Source organism: Ambystoma mexicanum, chromosome 11, assembly GCF_040938575.1.
Source record: "Ambystoma mexicanum isolate Mex_15411 chromosome 11, UKY_AmexF1_1, whole genome shotgun sequence".
Taxonomy (NCBI): Eukaryota; Metazoa; Chordata; class Amphibia; order Caudata; family Ambystomatidae; genus Ambystoma; species Ambystoma mexicanum.
Genome location: NC_090934.1, coordinates 456,464,142 through 456,484,286, shown reverse-complemented (window position 1 = coordinate 456,484,286; position 20,145 = coordinate 456,464,142). Strand labels below are relative to the sequence as shown.

Genomic DNA, 20,145 nt, shown 5'->3' with positions numbered 1-20,145 from the left:
TAGAAGCTGCCACTGTTGTAAAATATGATAAGCTCCAATGTGCTGAAATGTGCATCTTTCTTGAGCTCCAAATCAACACAAAATTTCACTGTAGTGCCTAGAAATGATTATGTTTCTAGAATGAGCTAAGCATTCCTGGGCCTGGGAATCTGCCCAGTGCTAGACTGGGAACCAAAAACACCCCCAGAAATGTGTTTTTAAAGTGGCCACATATTACACCATGCAAGTGTATTTAGCAAGCAAGCCCAAGAAAATGAGTATAAATTGTTGAAACACTTTTGTCGTATTTTGGGATTTATAAGTAGTTAAGCATGATATAAAACTAACAGATACCATTTGTTTAGAGTAAGAGTAAAGAATAACACAGTACACACTTTACAACAAATGTCCTACTTCAAAGAGATGTGGGGGATGGTGAGAGATGGAAGGAAGGGGTTGTGGTGCATGGGAGAGAGGGTAAGAGGAACACTGCATCCAATAAGAGTAAAGAGGGAGACGTGTGGATGACCTCTAGAGACCAGTTTCCTTAATGCCTCATTACGAGTTTGGTTGGATCTCTGTGGTAAATCCACTGAGATACCACCAAAGTGTATTATCATTAACGCCACTTGGCCAAGTGATATTACCAGCAGATTACAAGTGGTGGTAGGCAGTGTTGGTCCCCATTTCATTGGAGCCTGTAGAACTCCATGAAAGATTACGGTGGAATTGCTGCAGCAGCAATTATGCAGTAATTCTGCTGAAATTTGCTGGATGTGAATCCTGCACCTTTCCACCAAACTCATAGTTGGGTAATGCTGTAATGCAGCAGTATAAAGTAATACCTCCTCATTTTACCTGCAACGCCCAGCTTGTAATGATTCCCATCATCAAGTCATGGGAAGATGACATATAATTGTGGCAACATCATGATGCATCGTATTGCACACCATACTTCCTCTGGAGTATGCAGGGCTGGAGCAGCTTTTTCAATTGTTGGTGCAGTCCAGGTAAGTGTATGCACCGCCTAAACTCTACCACACCACCTGAAAATGTACTTGGCTTTTCCAACTAGTCTCTATTTGTCGCAACCAGGTAAGGTATTGCGGCCTGTACTTTTGTGGAGCATGCTGCCCCAAATGGACAGACTAGATGGAGCGTTTGACCCAGGATTCATTATCTGAGCCTGCCAGTCAGCTACTGTTAGCCAATGGGTTTCCCTGTGGAAGCCTTATGCTTGATAAAATATGTCTCTGGTACACCATCTCTCCGACGCCAAAGGTGGTCAACAGTTGCTGGAAAGTGCAAACAGATGATCTGCAATCTGTGTTCTTCCCTAATCTGTCATATATCTTTGTCATGAAATATGATTGCGCCTTATTTGTCTCCCGCCAGCCTGTCGCGTGTCTGAGTAGGTAATGCCTCCAGTTACTGTGTTCAGTGACTTAAAATGTGCTAATTCAGATCATTTTGAAAAGAGTGGCTGAGACTGATCCCCCTTTCACTCCATTCTGTAACCATGCAAACAACTCCACACCCAAAACGTTTGACCATCATTTGGAAAGGCTTCTACTCTGTGCCGTATTCTACATATCCTCAAAGGACAGCTTATCCTATTGCTGGCGGCAGCAAATCGAGGACTTTTTGTGTGCCTGCTGTCATTTTCTTAGTCTGGTGCGGGAGTGAAGTCATGTAAAATCACAGACAAAGCACACAGGAAACAAAGGCACAGCTGAATGTTGTTTATTGTTCTGGAAGGATTTCTTATAGATAAGTTGACATCTTAAAATGCGTCCCTTCTCAGTGTTGATGAGGGTCCAGCAGTCGCAACACAAACAGGGTATACATTTCACTGCACGAGGTGTTACAGATGGAGGTGTTAAGAGGACTGCTAGAAATGAGAGACAGCGTGCCTCTCAGGTGTGGAATAAGTATGTCAGCTTATGTGGACTCCAGTGCCGAGATGCTTTGAAAGCCTAAAGGTGCTCGACAACGAAGAGTTTGTTCATGATTCATGCAATGATACATCCAGTGTAGCACAACACTAACTGGAACCCTCACTGGACTTACAAGCATTTTGTGGCCAAAGGCGATAGTGTCTCCTTCAGAGGACCCACTGAGGCTGCAAGACAATGTGCCTCATTCCGAGGTTGGTGCTAGTCATGGCACTTTTAGCGCCATGACTAACACCATTACCGGTACCGTGTCCGCCCTGGTTCAATGGGGACTTACCGGTCTGGTCCAACCTTTGCGGGACCGGTAAGTCCCCATTGAAAATGTCAATCCCCATTCCCATTTGAGCCCCTATAGGACTCAATGGGAATGGGGAGGGTGGTAATAACGGTACCGTAAATTACGGTACCGTTATGAGCTCTGATGTCCCTTTGCGGGTCCCGTCCTAAACGCCTGCTAAAACCAGGCGTTAAGGAAGGGACCCGCTAAGGGATCTCGGAATAGGGCGCAAAGGGATTACCGGCACCGGTGTCATTACTGGTGCCCGGTATCCCTTTGCGCCCGGGTCATAATGACCCCCAATAACTTACCACTTGATGAGTGGACTACCTAAAACAGTGTCAGTAGTCACTTTTACCAGTCTTCGCTGGGCTTTGGGTGCGATCATTATTTCCACAGTTGTCCTTTCAGAAGCAGTCTCCACAACTTTTCAAATTTCAAAGCATGATGTTTGGAGCTGGATCCATTTCATCTGCTACTATGGAGCTAATTTAAAATGAGCCTGTAACCTAAATGAATGGTGTAAAAGCCTTGCATAAGGCTTTTATGCCATTCATTCACATCACGGCTATCTTTTATTGATTTGTATTGCAGAGCGGAGGGGCAGAACACAACTTATGTTTCCGCCACTCATTTCCTCTCCGCCATACAAATAGTCCAGCATGTGCGGCGGCATGGATTTTCATGCCAGTGTAATTGTGGGGATTCCTATGGAGTCCAAGCAGGCACACTCCATAGGTATCCATTGTAAAGGCTGCCTGCCATGACTACATGGCTGGCAGAGCTTATTCAATTTTCTATTTACAAAAGTGTAAACATACAGGTCCCCGCCGCCAAGTTACAACGGAACTAAAGAGATCAGCTCCTATGTGTATTACGCTGGCCAACAGTCATGTGAAAGTGTTAAAGAGGTAAGCCCAGTCCCAGTATTGATACTGTGGGCCTCATTACGAGTTTGGCGGTAGCCATGGAGCTATTAGCTCCTTGGCTGCCGACCAACCGGGCTCCTTTAACGGGTTCCCTGAATGGGGAATTACCGGGCCATTCCAGGTTCGGAGGGCCCGGTAATTCCTCCCTCAGGGAAACCGGGCCCGGACCTTCCCCATTCCCATTTGAGCCCCCATAGGAGCTAACAATGGGCCGATTACGACCGGCCAGTTGTTAGGCAGAATGGTGTTAACGAGCCCGCCACCATTAGCGGAGCCCGTTAACCCATTCCGCCTGGCTTGTAATGAGGCCCTCTGATTTAAACACTATGGGCCACATTATGACCCTGGCGGTACGGAGTGAACCACGCCGTAAAAGGTGCCGGCGCCGTTCACTCCGTACCGCCGCATTACGAGTTCCCCTCGCGGGACACGGTAAGCACGCCTGGGAACACCAGGCGTGCTTACTGGGTCCCGCGAGGGGAAGAGGAAGCAAACAACGGTCCATCTCGTAATGGCCCGTTGTTTACTCCCTCTCCCATTCCCCTTCAGCCCTATGGGAGCTGAAATGGGAATGGGGAAGGACCGTGTCCGGGTCCTTGGAGGGAGTAATTACCGGGCCTTCCGAACTCGGAATGGCCCGGTAAGTCCTCATTCTGAGGACCCAGACCCGGACGCGATTTCGGTGGCAGCCATGCCGCCGAACTCGTAATGAGAGCCTATCACTTAAACATACTTATGAATCGCTTTCTGTGCCAATTTTGGGAATACAACGAGATCGTTACAGAAATAGTCCAGTCTAAGCCTCAAGATCCTTTGCCAGCCTTTGCAGTACACGTAGGATACTGTTCATGGCGTTCATAGATGGTTAAATACACACCTAAATGAGTTAATTTTGGAATACCTTTAGCCACGCCCAAGACTACAGATGGCCAGAGAAATGTGTAAAAAGGGAAACCTCTGATAGAACATTCATGTTAAGTCCCAACATGGCTCTACAGAAAGAAAAATAAACGACCCCTTCATGTCTGCTCTTCTATGACACATGCAATTTATACTGACAGAACAAGGATAGCAAATGTGTCAATCTGGCTTTGGGTTACCACTTATTACGTAAAGTGCGCAGGGCCGAGTACACCGTGTCCATTGTTACTATATTGTTTTGCTGCCATCCCTCCACTGCAACCTCCTTTCACTAACTTGGATCACAGCCTCCTCACGCGACCACTGATATGATTGTGCTTTTAAAAAACGGTGGTATCGCCCACAAACATCCTTGCCCAACGGTTGCTTTCTATGTGTGCTTCGAAACCGGGCTCTCCCTTGGTACATTTTGTGCGAATGTAAATGGCAGAGAACGGCCTATTTGATCACTGTGGCCTACATGATGTGCACCTTAATGTCAGAAGCTTTTGGTGGTTCCTGGATATTCCTGCAGCAGATGTGAAGACAGAAATGCCTCAGAAATGTCAACGTTCACAAATGGTGCTGCAGTCTCTGCATACAAGGTCTTCCTCTGCGGTCACTGGCCCATCACACTTTACATTCTCACGTTCTCTGTTATTTTGTATTCCTTTGGCTATGGGAGACACTGTTATGTTTCTATTAAGTTCTGTTTGAAAGTTGTGTTTTTCAGTGTGTGCTCTCTGTACAGTCTTTCAAGGAGTACAAGACTTATGTTTTCTTTATTTCCTTATCAAAATGCAGGGTTGGTTTGTTTATAATAAAAAAGTCCACCCTATTGAAATCTAGTCCACTGTCTCTGTAACAATCACGAAAGAATTGCCTGGGTTCAAAATGATGCTATGGTTTATTTTCATGAGCCGATAACCATTCTTAAATTTAAAAAAGTACATTAAATCAGTTTCTAATATTGTGCTGGACTCCAGCCTCAAAGTGCACTGCCGGGACTGGGTACCGAACCCATGCTGCTCTGTGTAGTCTTGTATACAAGACCAGACCATGGGCCCTGATCTAGCCTTCCCGATAAGAGCAGAATACCTGAGTGTGCAAGACAGGGAGCACACATGCACTGTCAGCACAGTGGGCTTTTTGAAAATGACCTGCATTGAGAGAGTCATACATCTCTTCCAACAACGAGAATCAGTGCAATGGCTTCTGTGGTGGTTATTTAGTTGTAATGAACCAAGAAAGGGATCCACCCCCTACGCTCTCTCTCTTCCTGCAAAGTTTCTACTTGCATCTTCTACACACGTGCAACAGCGTGATCTTTGCCCCGATGAGACATGCCCTAAGAAGAGGAACAGAATTGTCTTCAGTGGAATTAAACGATTTACATATACTTCGACATTAATCCTATCTCAGAAGCTCACGGTTCGGTCCCTAAGTTTTGTGATGTGTGACCTGCATTAACAATGCAGTGGAAAATGTTTTTCACATAGGGGGTGGCTATGACAGCAACACATATCAGATACCAGGAGATAACGGATATTGTATCTGTTTGTGCCAGCCATTGGTGTGCAAATGGTCTAAGATACCCTGTCAGTTCCAGCCCATTCGGTCTCTTTCATTCGGAGGTTTTATGTTTATAGGCACCTTGACCTCGCATAAATAGACAGTAATATGACGGTAATAGACAAAGCATGTAGCCCCACAACATAGGCCCCGATGGCATGCCCCATCCTTTCTCGCTTCACCACAAGAAATTGACTTGACTCTTGGTGCATCTATGTTGCTTTTTATACAGTCTCCATCTGAAATGGCAAAGTGTCAACTGTGCACACCCGAGAGTTCACCAGGTTGACTGCTTTCTGCTTCTGTCGAGCTGCTCAGCGTTTGGACTGTGGGGTTGCAGGATCCAAGGGCATGCTATACTCTGTTGGAATTCCCACAGGAATTCTCTGCATCAGCTCACCAGAACCCGAAGCTCCGCCAGCTTGCAGCACACCAATCTACCGTAGTTGTTACACAAAAATATACAGATCCTTTGCCCTTGACGTTTAGACATGTCCTTGGAATTATCATGTTACACCACTCTGCATATAGTCGTCTTGTGCATTGCCTTTTCTCATTGGGATTGCGATTTCCCTGTTGCATTTAGGTTTGCATGTCTGCCTCATAGTCCATTGAGTAAGGGTGTAAACTGGCTAACCTAAATTTCGTCTTCACATAATTTGTACTCATCCTCATTTCGGATAGGGAGTTTTTAGAGCGCTTCCGTTGGTCATATTTTCACTCATATCCAGTTGAGTTCATCTACCCGTTTGTACGCATTTAGAAGGTTGAGAAGATTAAGTGCTTTGCCTGTGCATACATCTGAATAGATCTTTTATCCTGTCCTTTTCTAGTGTGCAACACTATTGTATCTCTGCACTCGAGTCCTTCTAAGAGCCGCATAGGTGCCATTTCAAAATGACCAGTTCCTGGATTAACCAAACTAGAGAGACTAGGAAATTCCTCAACTAAAATGGGCCTTCTCCAGATCTAATCTCTTTGAACAGATGCCAGCTGAAGCAGTTTCAAGACTCTCTATTGAGATGTGTAGCCTGCGGAATGCTTCCTCATTGGTTTCTGTTCCTTTCTTTTGGACAGTTCCCACCACTACCCTCATTGCTCCTAGTGCCCCGATGTAGGAGTGCATCATGTTCCAGTGCTTTGGCAACGCATTATTACTTACACACATGAGATGTGACGTCAGATGATATAAACAAGCTGCCTCCGCATCTGCCTCCACACACAGGCTTCTCGCGTATATCTCTCCTGTGTGTTTGCTTTAGCCCGCTATTCAATGACGGGCTCAGTTCCTTCTAGCAGAACCGAAGCAGGGTCTTCCCTCCAGATGTCAGTGGCTAGTGCCCACCCGTGTCCCCATGCTTCAGATCCATTGGGGATTGGGGTAGAAATGCAGAAGGAAGATAACATGTAAGAAGCAGTATCTCTAGTGAGTACAATTAGTAATATACTCTTCTCGCCTTTACTTGTACTAGTTATTTGTATTTAATATAGGGCAGACCTAGCTCGGGAGCAACGGAGCATTGTATATGCGTTACAGAGAACAAGATTTGTACATTAGGTCTTATTCTTTGCTTCATGTGCGCTGCACAACGGAATCCAGTTATGGTGCTATGAATTCTGTATGTAAATATACTCATTTAAGGGTCATTACTGACTACTGCTGTGCTGTGTGTGACAAGTGATGCAAGGGAAACTGTTCATTGCCCTTCTATAGCAACCTCGGGAGTCTGCCAGCTACTAGAGGCTGTGTGAGAAGATGGCCTCAACAACGTACAGCTCTGAAGCTTTCATAGCTATTTCTCCTACTCCAAATGTATTCTTCACTTATATCACTGAGTGCTGAAATCAAAAGTGAGTTACTCACATTTAAACCATAAAACCATAAACCCAGCGAGCCTTGAAATGGCAGCGCATTGACTCTCAAGGTTGTGTGGCCTGTATGGATTTCTGAAAGCAAATGTCACACTCACTCTTTTTATCTAAGTGGTATAGAATAGCTGGGGACACCACTGTGTATTCTGATTTTGAGACTTGTGTAATAGAATCAGCACACATACAGTAGCCATAGACACAATGCTTATAAGCAGGTTTACTTATAGTTTTGTAGATACTCTTTATGACAAATATCATTTTTAACCCACGCAATGTTCTTTACCCAATGTTACAAAAGGCTACCCAAGCATGGTCCACAAGTCAAGCACAGTTTGTGGCAGTCTTGGGCATGAGAGTAGGTATTTGATGTTATGTGTGAAAGATCCAGTCCATTCCAGTATGCAGTTACTGGTGAAGGAGGTGCCACATGGCGATTTGCCTCCTGGGATTATTCAGCATTTCCTGCCAGTGGCTCCTCTCTGTGCCCCCAGACTGCAGGCCGAGGCGGCACCGGCCCAGCACATGGTACGGGCCGCCCGGCTTATGCTGGCACAGCATTTCCAGCTCCACGCTGGAGGCCCCCAGGAGCTCGTGAGGTACCTCGAACATTATCATCTCATTCCAGACTGGGCTTATCTTCTGCTTAACTCGCTTTGTCTGTTTCTTCTTGAGCTTCAGCGACAAGTGCCGCAAGGTCACTTTCACAGACATGTCTGCACGAGGGGACATGAAGGAAGAGACACAGCAAGAAGGTTATCATTCAATTCACTAGTTCATTGCTTTGAATCAAGAGAATCTTAAATATGCACCAACCACATTAGTGTAGCTCTCGTTCTACAATCGCAGTACTTCAGACATTCCCAAAAGGAGAAATGGCGCAAGAGGTTTATCTGGTCATTGCATCTAATGCCATTCCATCTAAATTTTTCCATCTAAAAAAAATGTCCATCGAATGCATATTTTTGGGTTTAAGGGGTTAATTTTCGTTTAGGTGCATTATAAAGGGTAAAACATGGGTAAAAAACGTGGTGGGGGTGGCGGGGCACCCCCCCAAAAAAACAAGAAAAAAATGCTTTTGATGCAAACTTTTTTAGATGGAAAAAATTTGATGCAGATGTATGTAGATGCAAGGAATTTGATGCAATGACCATAAACCAGCAGGAAGGAAACCATTCTCCTTTTCTATCGGGTGACCCATGCTCACAAGCCCTTCTATAGACATGCTAATTTGTAAAATCATAAGGAAAGTTCTTTAAGTTGTAGTGAAATTGCTTAATTCTCTCTCTCTCAAGAGGAGGGAATGGAAACAAATCCATACCACAGACATTCACCATCCACAGAAATCATCTGGCTATGTCGCTACAATCGAAATAATTAGACATCCATACAATTATAACAGAGCACTTAAAATGGATTAAATACTGAATTGTGAGACGTACAATCTATGCAGGAAATTTGAAAGGACATAACGTTTCAACAAAAAGTTCTAAAAAAAAGGAAGCTTAAGGAAACAAATTAAAAAGTAAGTCTTGCACCCTGAAACACTTGTGTATGGGCGCACTATAAATAAAATATCATATCATTTCATAGCCCAAGGCTTGAACGGGGCTCTACAGGTGCCTCCACTGTGATGCAGGCCACTCCACAGGATGGGGACCTAAGGAACATCTGTTTTAGAAGGAGGAGATATTTGCAATCTTTTATGTATAACCAAGTGAGAAGAATGGTCTTTATGATAATTATGATGTTGTTATAAGTATAAAATATGGAATCTTTTTGCAGAACTTTCTTGTCCCGATTGTCCATGTCTACCGAAGGGCCTTTTGTTTTTGAATTGATGTAATTTTCTGCGAGACACCATCTTTGTAGTTCTCTTAATGATTTTTCCCAAGGTGTCTGCGATGTAGGCGTGAAACCACACATAGTTTAGAGTTATTTAGACCTCATGTCATAGATTTGTGTTAATGGGATAAATTATATGAACCTTAAATTACATTGTACCGTGCATGGTTTTGCATAAAGTGCATTAACATAAATTGAGCGTAATATGTGAATGTTTCAACATGCACGTGCAATGGGCGTAACCAAACTCCCACAGTCCTGATATGCAGGACAGAGTCCCAGGTATGGGTGGTCGCAATTACTGCCAATGAAACCATTTCTGTTCTGCTGGTTCCTACAGATTTGACCTGATTCACTACGCCTATGTTAATTTAGCTATTTTTTCAGAAATTCGTTTTTTGTGCAAATGTGTGTGCTTTTTTTTGTTGCCCGCAAGGTTTTGCAGTCTCCTTAAAATTGAAATTTTGTAAACAACTCAATTTCACTCAGGAAAACATCCGAAATGTTGTTCTTTTTCCACCAAAATTTCACTGTTTCCCCATAACACTTTGCACCCCAGTGAAAAACGAAATTTCGGAAAAATACAAAATTTCAAATGTGAAAACATCTGAAACAGGTACTCGTTTCAGGGGACTTGTGCTCTCTGTTCCATACTTACCTTTGCCAAGGAGGTCATCCAGCCCAGTGGAAGGGAGGTCCCTTGCTTTAATCAGAACTACAATGAGGCGACTTGCTGCTGGTAGATAGCTGAGAGAGAGAAGTACCTCACCTCCAGAGGCAGCGTCCACTCCTCTATCAACTGGCTCCTGCAGCAAAGAAATAAGAAGAAGAAAGACTGGTCATGTGAGGCTATGGGAGACAGACAAGTAACTTCTAGCAAACGCTACACATTACAGACTGATAGAGGTAAACAGACTCAACTTGATGGACTGAAGAAGGCGCAATGAGATAGAAATGAGGCATGGTGTGGAGAGATATGATCTAAGAAATGGAATCACAAAGAAGATCGATCAGCAGTGGAGGTTAGCAGAGGGAGCGAGAGATAGAGAGAAGACTAGAAGATGAGAGAAGAGTAGTGGATGAGTGAGAGTGAGAGTGAGAGAAGGAAATTAAGAAGATACAGGAGAGGGCAGCAGAGAGCGCCTGGGATAGAGAGCGAACAGAGACGGAAGATCAAGAGAGAAAGGGGGAGGGAGGAGAGAAAGAGATAGCACAAGAGACTGAACTAGAGGAAAATAGGGAGTGAGAAAGTGCAGAAGAGATTGGTTATTGGCAGGAAGAGTAAGAGAGGATAAAGGGTAGAATGCGAGAGATGGGGAGAGACAAAAGGGGAGCACGAGTGACAGAGAGAGTTTTAAAGACCTACAAGTAAAAAGACGACCTATTGTTCCGTCTTCAGACCTGGGCTTTTCCACTGAAAATGGTTGACGTGATGGGTGTTTTGTTATGGTTTCTTTTACACGTTGCGTCTATGGTGTGGTGCAGAGTCCCTATGCAGTGATTTATGAACCATGACTGTCAGTAAATCAGACACATGTGAAGGCATACAAAATGTGGCTACCCAGAAGCAGGCGCTTTAGAAACTGGGCCATTCCAGATACAGGAATTCACAAAGCCTCATCTTCCTTCATCTCCTTGCTTCATGCATTATTTAGCACATGCCCTTAGGATGCCTGTGGAAGATTCTTTTCTCAGGAGCTTTCTCCTGAGGCAAACCTACATTGTGTTGCTCAGTTTGCAGTATCTCTGATTAGGGCGTGAACATACCCTGATGTAACCCTATCCTGGATGAGTCTTTACTGTGCAGGCCGAGGTCGCTGACACACCATATGAGGCAGCATTATTTCCCAGTACAAGGAAGAGGTGAGGACCCCTCAACCATGCCCCCAATAAGACCGGAAAAGGCACCGTGCTGGAAACCCTGCGTAACAACGATTTGTATCCCCCATGCCTTTATTAAGTGCCCTGTAGTGTAGTCTCTGTCTCAGAGTGCGATTAGAGAAGCTCTGCACACCATTTGAAGGGGTTCATTCAAAAACAGCTCAAGAAATCAATTGTTGCAAAACTGAACGGTCAGGCTAGTGCTTTGGACTAAAGAGATCCAACCTGCCTAAAATATCTATGCTGGCTTCCATTGGACCGAAGGCTTACTATCAAAAATGTGGCACACCACTCGAAGACAGAGTGACACAGCAGAAGCCTAATTGTTGGTGGGTAGAAGTGAATGGAGGAATTTGCATGTGTTGGGATGTCGAGGAGGTTCGACGAAACTCAGCTGTGGGGCTAGAGACCAGGGTAGTACCAGGCCAAAAGGCAAGAGTGAATGCCTGCCTTTGAGGTGAGCAAGATAGGCCTAGAGGGTTATACATTCTGGACCGTAAGGCATGGAATTGAACCAGCATCCCATAAGGCACCTAGACACTGCCTGGCCCTGCCACATCTCTGGGAGATTGCAAAACCTACGTGAGAGAAACCTAGAGCTGCAATAAGAGTACTTGCAGCATCTTGGTGATGCCATACATCCAGTGGCCAACCAGGAAGCGCCCTCACACTCACCAGCTGGAAGAACTCTGAAGCCTGACTGCATGCAAAGACCAATTGACTGGAACACAGACCTACCCGGAGGGGTGCAGTGTTCTCCAAGTGACTTGCTCTACTTCCACGGCTTTAGAAGAGCAGACAAGGTCCAGCTCCTGGAGATTCCCTGTATGGTAGTCCTCGACATCTACAATCTCAGCGCATTACCCCAGGCATTACTCTTGCACAGCTATTTATAATCTGAATTTGAGAAAGTTTGAGGGAACAAGTTGCATCCACACCCCGATGTGACTGCAAAGCCAGTGCAAACATTTTGTTTGGAACCTTCTCCACCTACAAGCCTTTCCGAGATACTTGCCATATCAAGACCCCTTTTGCTTCTGCTGAATAAAGAAGTGCAGAGAAGCCTGCATTTTGCTGTGAAAACCTCTAAGCTATCCTGTATGTTTGTCATTTATTTGTGTATAAATCAGGGGTGTCTCCTCCACAATGGGTTACAGGGTGCACTCTTGCCACGCATTTTGACGCTCAAAGCCAGCCCAGTGAAATCAATCACTGAATGTGTTCTCAGCTGCTTACTGCAGCGAGGATGTGCGCCTGACCTGGCTTAGATGTAGAGGGACACATTGTTTCCTTTCACAAATACAGTTCCCCAGTGTGCACTCTCAATCGTCCATGCAATACCTGGGGCATTTTGCTTCTCTTACTTATGACCCATTGGGGATGCAGGCTGGAGAAGTGCAGGGCCAAATGCGCAACGGGGCTACTATGTTGGGGAAACTAGTCAGGTTGACAATTATGCACCTACAAAGACACATCATAGAAGCCTTCTGCTAAAAGATACGTTTTTTATACATTTTTGGATCATTGCAAACTTTGCTGTACAGCTAATACCATTCTATCTTAGTCCTACTGCAAACTCTCCTGTGCTGCAAAAATGCACTAAATATGTATATTTTTCACACAATGCCACTTTTACCCTGTTGCTTATAATATGCTAAACTGCACTTGTCATAGGGCAATCGTTCCAACAACACAGTTAGCATACTTTTGCACTCCACACATAACACGCCTTTATTCGCTTTTTCCAACAACTCCTCCTACCTTAATAAACAACAAACTTTGTTAGTGAAACTATTTCACCATTACCACATATACCAACTAACTTTCTCTCAGAATTACAGGAAAAAAGAAGATTGACAAAGACGGCTACCGAACAAAGAAAATTCTTCACGTCCTACAAAGTAAGTATATTAATATAGCATGTATAGCTCTCTAATTGTAATAACGCACTTTCACTATATATTAGCCTATAGTGTTCTTTTCTATTCAACAATATTGTACTTTACTCATTCTCTTGCAGAATTCACATGCTTTCTAATCTCGACATTGCTCTTTATTGAAAACACCACCGAGTCCTTGTTGACTAACAACACAACTGTCTCTCATCAACTTCAATACCACAATTTCATTTCTGTATTCTTCCATATCCCTATCCACCACAAGTCCTCAATTCCAACCCAACCACTTTCACACTCATTGCATTCCAAATTACTAACACACATTAGTACACATACACACACTTCCTCACCCCTTTTCAAATACACCCACAGAACCCTCATACCTATAAACTAAATCACACCATTAAAGCAACCACTGTTTTCCTCACGAAATAATATTATTCCTACTTAATACATGAAACCAGCACTCCCTCCCTGACAGCATTACTGCTTAACACATTCTACTCTCAATCCATTATATACATTCCCCATCACATGAATATACTTATTTTATACAACACCACCCGATTTCAATGTCATATTTACCCAAGCCCGGCACACCTATACAGCTTCTTATTGTTACAATCTTCCCAACCACACCTATCTTCCCATTATACAATTGAACAGCACTCTTTTCATATGTACAATAATACCACTCACCCATCATTTGTATACAATAATACATGCAAAAACATTTCTTTGGAACACACACTTTCTTTTTTCCCCAACAGACAGAACAGAATGGCTACTAAAATCCAGCTCCCTGGAAAACAAAGAAAATATAGAGCAGATAAAAATAAAAATAAGCCATACAGTCATCTGCCTCTAAAACAAGGTATAGAAAAAATTAAAATGGAACAGCTAGTAACCTCACTTAATGAAAGTAAACCAGCCAGCAGTAAAAAATGCAAGCCCCCTCTTGCAAAAAATAAAAGTAAAAGAAATGTAGAAATGAAAGCAGACCTAAAAATGAACCTAACACTATATCTACCAATGTTAACGTAGCCACAGTAAACATTCCAGAAAATCAATTTTACCAAACATTCTCCACAGTTGAGTTCTTAACAATCTCATAAAAAATCTAAATAGTCACGTTCTAATCTTAAACACTACAGCAGAAAAATAATCCTCAAAGCTCTGATTACTAAAGAAAAAGATGCTTATATTAATTTTAAACAGAATAAACCACTGACTAAATTAATCCATAAATTCCCAAAGTACTTATAACATGTGCAATGCCAATATAGATACCTTTTCAAACTTCTGTGAAGGTGAATGGTTTCACACAAGCAACACAGGACCATATTTTAATGAAGAGGCTTATAAAAACAAACAAATAAACCCAATTGCCCTAGACAATAATCGGCGAGGTTATGAAGTGGTAGGAGTCATCATTATGGCAAAAGAAACCCTTATAGAAAAAACATCCCCAACAAAATTTCAACCAAATGTTCCTTTTGTCCAAACAAGTCATCTAGTGTACAAATAGATGTGCAGCTCAATATATAATGTGCACCAACAATCATTCAAATCTTTATGACAATTCCTCAATCACTATGTGAAACTAAAAGACAAAAGTAGAATCAAAACTTTACAAACCATGGACTCCTGCCCAGTACACATCCACACTCGACTGCGAGGACATTCATTAGCCTGCATTTCAGGAATTGCTTGCAAAAGCACCTTCCATCACATCAAAATGTTAACAACCCACCATTCCAAAATATGAAACCTTGTCCATATATTGTACTATACAAAAGGCGCTGCTCTAGAACTGCAAAAATAAAATAATATTCTCCTACATGGAACGGCCAAAAAATCTTTCGAGAAATAGAACACATCCAAAGTAAATATTTTGAAACTGATGTTGACATACAAAAAAGAAATAGCTAAGTTTCAAAACACATCTGCTGAAATACCAGACAAAGTATGTGTCTGTTGTCGCAAAACCTTTTATTAAAAGTGTAAAAAAAAATAGATATGACCTACAAAATTTAGGACAATGAATGAAGAATCCAATGGTTCCAATTAGCTTTATATATAACAGCAGAACAGAAATACAAAATAACTGACACCTCAATAGTTTGCACATAGCATAATACACAGTTTGACAATAACTAAATGCCATCATGGGCTATCACTAATAACATAGAAATCTTCCCACTTCCAAAACCTTAACTTGTATGAGTGTATTATAATCCAAACAGTGCACCCATTTCAAGCTATAATACGCCCTCAACCTAAAACTGCCAAATTGCTTCCATCCATGTTGCTAAAAGGGTGGCAAAGTAGTATGTTTGCCATTAGATCTTAAGGAAAATGTAGAAACTCTAGGGTTATGACAGCAAACAGAACAATCTTTCATTGTACTGCAGCCAACAATTTAGACCAGTATACAATTCACCCACAACATTCCAAAGATACCACAGAGGATTCATTAGAAACATATCAAATGTGTCAAGCCAAAGGATCTCTAATTAGCATATGGGGGAAAAGTGTAGTGTAGAAGCACGCTCTGTCCCTCAGCCCTTTACTACAGGAAAAGGAGTAAGATATGACGCAAGATCGACACAAATTAGTGCATCAGAATATCGCTATTTATGAATGTATTGTGAAGACCTAAGATTCATACAGAATGTATAATACATTTTCCACCTCCTGCTTGAAAGCGAAAGAGCAACTCTATGTTATGGAGTTGCACACACATTAAAAACAGACTCTCATTTTATAAACATGTCAGCTACCCAACTGATTCAAAAGATCAAAGATGAAGTTTTGCAGTCAAGTATCACAAATCCCTTGGCAAACATGTATGTTACAAAAGAATGCTGGTTCCGTCATGCTGATGTATGTTGTATTATAAGCAGCCTAAGCCCACCCACGTAGTTTGTTACTCTAAGTTGTGCAGAATACACATGCAATGACTTGCATGACTTCTTATGAACTGCAAAAGTGGGAATAGATTCTCTTGACCCGATCAATGTGTCAAGATACTTTCACCATGTCTTCATTGCCATGCTGCACTTCATCTGCAATAAAACAACCCCTACATTCAGAAAAGTAGAACACTTCATTTGGAGAACAGAATATCAATCCAGAGGAGCATCACACGTCCAAATGCTTTTGTGGTTAAGAGCTGCTCCCAAATTTGTCTTTAACAGTGATGCCACTGTTTTACAATTTATTGAAAAATACATAACCTGTGGCATCCCTTCAGAAACCACACATAGTGACCTACGTACACAAAACCTACGCTTCCAAAAACATAAGTGTGGCAAATATTGGCAACATTGATATAAAAACAAAGGTAAATAATATACAAAATTTTGCTTTGGCTTCCCTAGACCACTTTCGACCAACCGACAAGTAAATGCCTTCTGTTAGACATAGTATAAAAAGGAAATCCCCTAAAAACACATACAACTTTAAAAGAGACGAGGCATCCAAGTACATCAATGATTACAATGCAATTATTGCCCTCTTGTGGACAATATAGACAAACAATACATTGCAGACTGTTACACTGAAGTTGGAAGATATGTTACAGTCTATCACACCAAAGCTGGAAAGACAGAGGTATAATAACTTTGGAATGGTATGTCATCTGACAAAACCCTGTCACAAAAATATTACAGCTTTGGCATAAAAATGCGGTCACATAGAGCATGTGGGTGCTACGAAGCAGCAGACCGTTTACAAGTTACACCCTTATATGTGACATCCGAAAACATTTTCTAGCTAAACCTTGGTCCAGCTTCATCACGAAAAAGGGTACAAAACTCCTACCAAGACATAGAAACAACAGCCACAAATGATCCTAACAGCCAGGACATTTTAACAAACAGTTTACTTGTCACATAATATCCAAACAGACGTACTGCTTTGGAAACGTGTGCCTGGATGACATTGCCCAAAACTACTTGTATATAAACACTGTTATGCGAGATGAGACAACTGGCAAATATTCAGTCTCAACTTGTGAAGGATGCCTAGTAAACTTACCAAGACTAGCCTAATTAATCACATAAGGTTATTGTTTGAGTCTCAATGTAGAGAACATTATTACATGGCCCTTCTACAACTTTTTAAACATTGGAGAACAAAAGAAGAATTATTAGGTGACCATGACTCATTTGAAGCTGCATTAAGGCAAATTAAAGCAGTATGACAAATGTCAATTTTTTTTCTTTTTTGTTTGCAACACATTTTATTGTTTTTTACAATAAGCAGTACAACAACAGCCCCTTAAAGAGTCAGGCCATAAACATACAAAAGGGGGTCATTTGATCCACGCACCGTACACAGTACACACAGTATATTACTTCCAGCAACAACAACACATCAACTTGGTTTATTCATTCGACAGGTTTGACAAAGTAGGCAGATCATTGAGCTTCCTTCCATCTTTGCCAGATTTACCCGGCTTTTTCAGGACAACCTCTAGCTCCATATACACTCTGTTCCATTGCAATACATACATCTAAATCTGCAATCCATTGTTCAACTTGCAGAAGTACATCAGATCCCCATAGTTTTGCTATGTTCTGCTTGATCAAGGCTGTTGTGGTTGAAAAAAGTGCTTTCTCATACCTAGACATTTCCCCCTCACCTTCTATTCCCAATAGCAATGATTTGGGCTCTCTAGGAACTGTCCGTCCCAGGACTCGTAAGTACATCACAGCACTGTTGCCAATACTGTTGAATCTGTGGGCATTCCCAAAGTATGTGGAAAAAGGTCCCCTCCTCGTGGTGGCATTGTAAACAGTTTGGATCCATGCTCTTACCCCAGCGATTGAGAGCCACTCTCGGATAGTAAACTCTGTGCAGTATCTTGAACTGAAAGAGCCTAGACGAGATGGCTGTTTCAGGGGGGTACATCAGGGTCGTGAACCAGTCCTCCGGCAGGATATCACCCATGTCTCTCTCCCATTTAGTCCTCAATCCCAGTAGTTCAGGTGTAGCAAAGGAGGTCATAGCATTGTACATGGTAGAGGTAACCCTGTTATTGATACGTTCTAGGACTATATTCCTCTTTATGGAGGTACACTCTGGCATGTTGGATAGAGCTGGAAGATGTTTTTGCAATGCATGTTTTAACTGTGTGTGGTGGTACCTTTCGATTTCAGGAAGTTTGAACTTCTCTTCTAAATTCTCGAATGCCAGTAATTTTCCCTCTTCAACCACATCCCCCACTTTCGTTATTCCTTTAGACACCCAGCTCTGCCATCTAGGTAGTTTGCCTACCTCAGGTAGGTTCTCGTTTTCCCATAATGGTTGCACTGGATTACTTTTCTTGTCTCAACCAATAAATCTGTGGACTTCTGCCCAGATTAGTGTTGATTGGGCTACCATTCTTCGAGGCGTTGCTATGCTTATTTTCTGGTACAGTCCCTCCAATGAGGGCGGTTTTTGTCTCATGCTTATCTCGCCCTGTGGAAGCGATGTGTCTCTGTGTAGTATATCATTCACTACCATCATCTGGCTTGCCCAGTAATAGGTTTGTAGGTGTGGCAGCCCAATACCACCCTCCCAAATAGATCTCTGCAGTGTACAGAGCGCTATTCTTGGATGTCCACCCACCGATAGGAGTTTCCGAAGTGGTTCTGGTGGACTGTGGTGCTGACGTGGGCTTGGCCCTGCTGGGTTGCGGTGTCACATGGCTGGACTTCTGGCTCGGCATAGCCTGTCTGTGCTTTTGTGGGGTGGTGGCTTACCTTCAGGGCCTGGATATGCCACTCCCAGATGGACGTGCCCGCTCGTCCTCCTCCAGTGACTGTGGCAATGCGTGAGTGCCTGTAGGGGACATAGGAAATGTTGTCAGGTATGGTTCTGCCACGTGTGTTAGCATGCAAGACAGATTTGCTATGGTACAGAGTGGGACCCCACACATTCGGGCAGATGTGCATTATTGGTCAGGGGGGATTGCATGTGGGCACAGCATTGTGGCGATGGTTGCAGCAATGAGTGTGTGACACATGGCCAGTTGGTCTTTGACCTGTCTGTGGGGAGGGCAGGATAGTTTAAAACCTTTAATTTCTTACAATTCTACATATATATTTTCTTTTCTGACCCCCTTAAATAGTACATTCTATGTACTATGTTTGGTACAACATTAGTGTGGGCTACAGTGTTGTTGTATTGGCATGAAATAATAATTAGGTAATTGGGAAACAATCCATAGTGGATTAAAAAGACCTACTGTAATTGTGTAAGTGTAATAGTATGCTTGTTTGAAGTATGTTGTAATTAATGGAATGTTTAAAGTAGTTATATACCCTTTGGCATATTCTATCTATATTGGAATTTACAAGATGTTTTGCAGTAAGAATAACTGTGATTGTATATTTGAAGTGTATTACAATGAAGGATGTTTTTAATGTAGTTATTTACCAGTTGGCGTATTCTAACTGTTTATTATACTATACATTAGTGAGTACATTTAGGGTGGAGGAACATTAACTAGGCATTTGTTAGATTTGCTGGTAAACGATGGTTTGGAGTAACAGAAGTGTTGTTACATTCAAACCAACCACTTCATTTTTTGACATATGCAGTATAGCGTTGTGCATGTCTTCTTGCCAAGAGATATTTGGCAATGTGTGAAGCTAGTAAGCTCACAGTTGTGTTTGGTAACATCTGCATTGCACATTAGACGCATTAGTATCAAATATTGGCCATGTGAGTTTGTTTGTATGATGGAACGATTTTCTGAATTCCAAAAAACGCATAATTTTCTATGATTTGTATTCTGCAGAAGCTGTTGAGATGGAATGCATTCAGAATTTCTTATGGATACCTACACAAATCATTCATTAAGGATGTGCTCTTGTGAAACATGGTTGCAGAGAGAGCATGTATATTTCCAAGTGTATGAAATCTGGAAGATTTCATTTATAGGGATGCTTTTGGTTTCTAATACTTGTAGTAAGTACATTAGGAATTCTTGTCGATCTTCCTGTGTGTTTATGGTGAATTTTACCATTCCTGTACAGTAGTGCAAT

General features: G+C 42.4%; 1 protein-coding gene across 3 annotated transcripts in view; it reads right to left on the bottom strand.

The window, feature by feature from the left end:
- Positions 1–1,706: 1,706 nt before the first annotated feature.
- Positions 1,707–20,145, bottom strand: part of SYT13 (synaptotagmin 13) — a 393,082-nt gene continuing 374,643 nt past the window's right edge. For all 3 annotated transcript variants that reach the window (XM_069623296.1, XM_069623295.1, XM_069623297.1), the window contains 2 exons: positions 9,985–10,132; positions 1,707–8,197 (listed from right to left, as the gene is read on the bottom strand). In XM_069623296.1, coding sequence (XP_069479397.1) covers positions 7,890–8,197; positions 9,985–10,132 — 456 coding nt within the window. In that variant the 3' untranslated portion in view covers positions 1,707–7,889. The remainder of the gene's footprint in view (positions 8,198–9,984; positions 10,133–20,145) is intronic.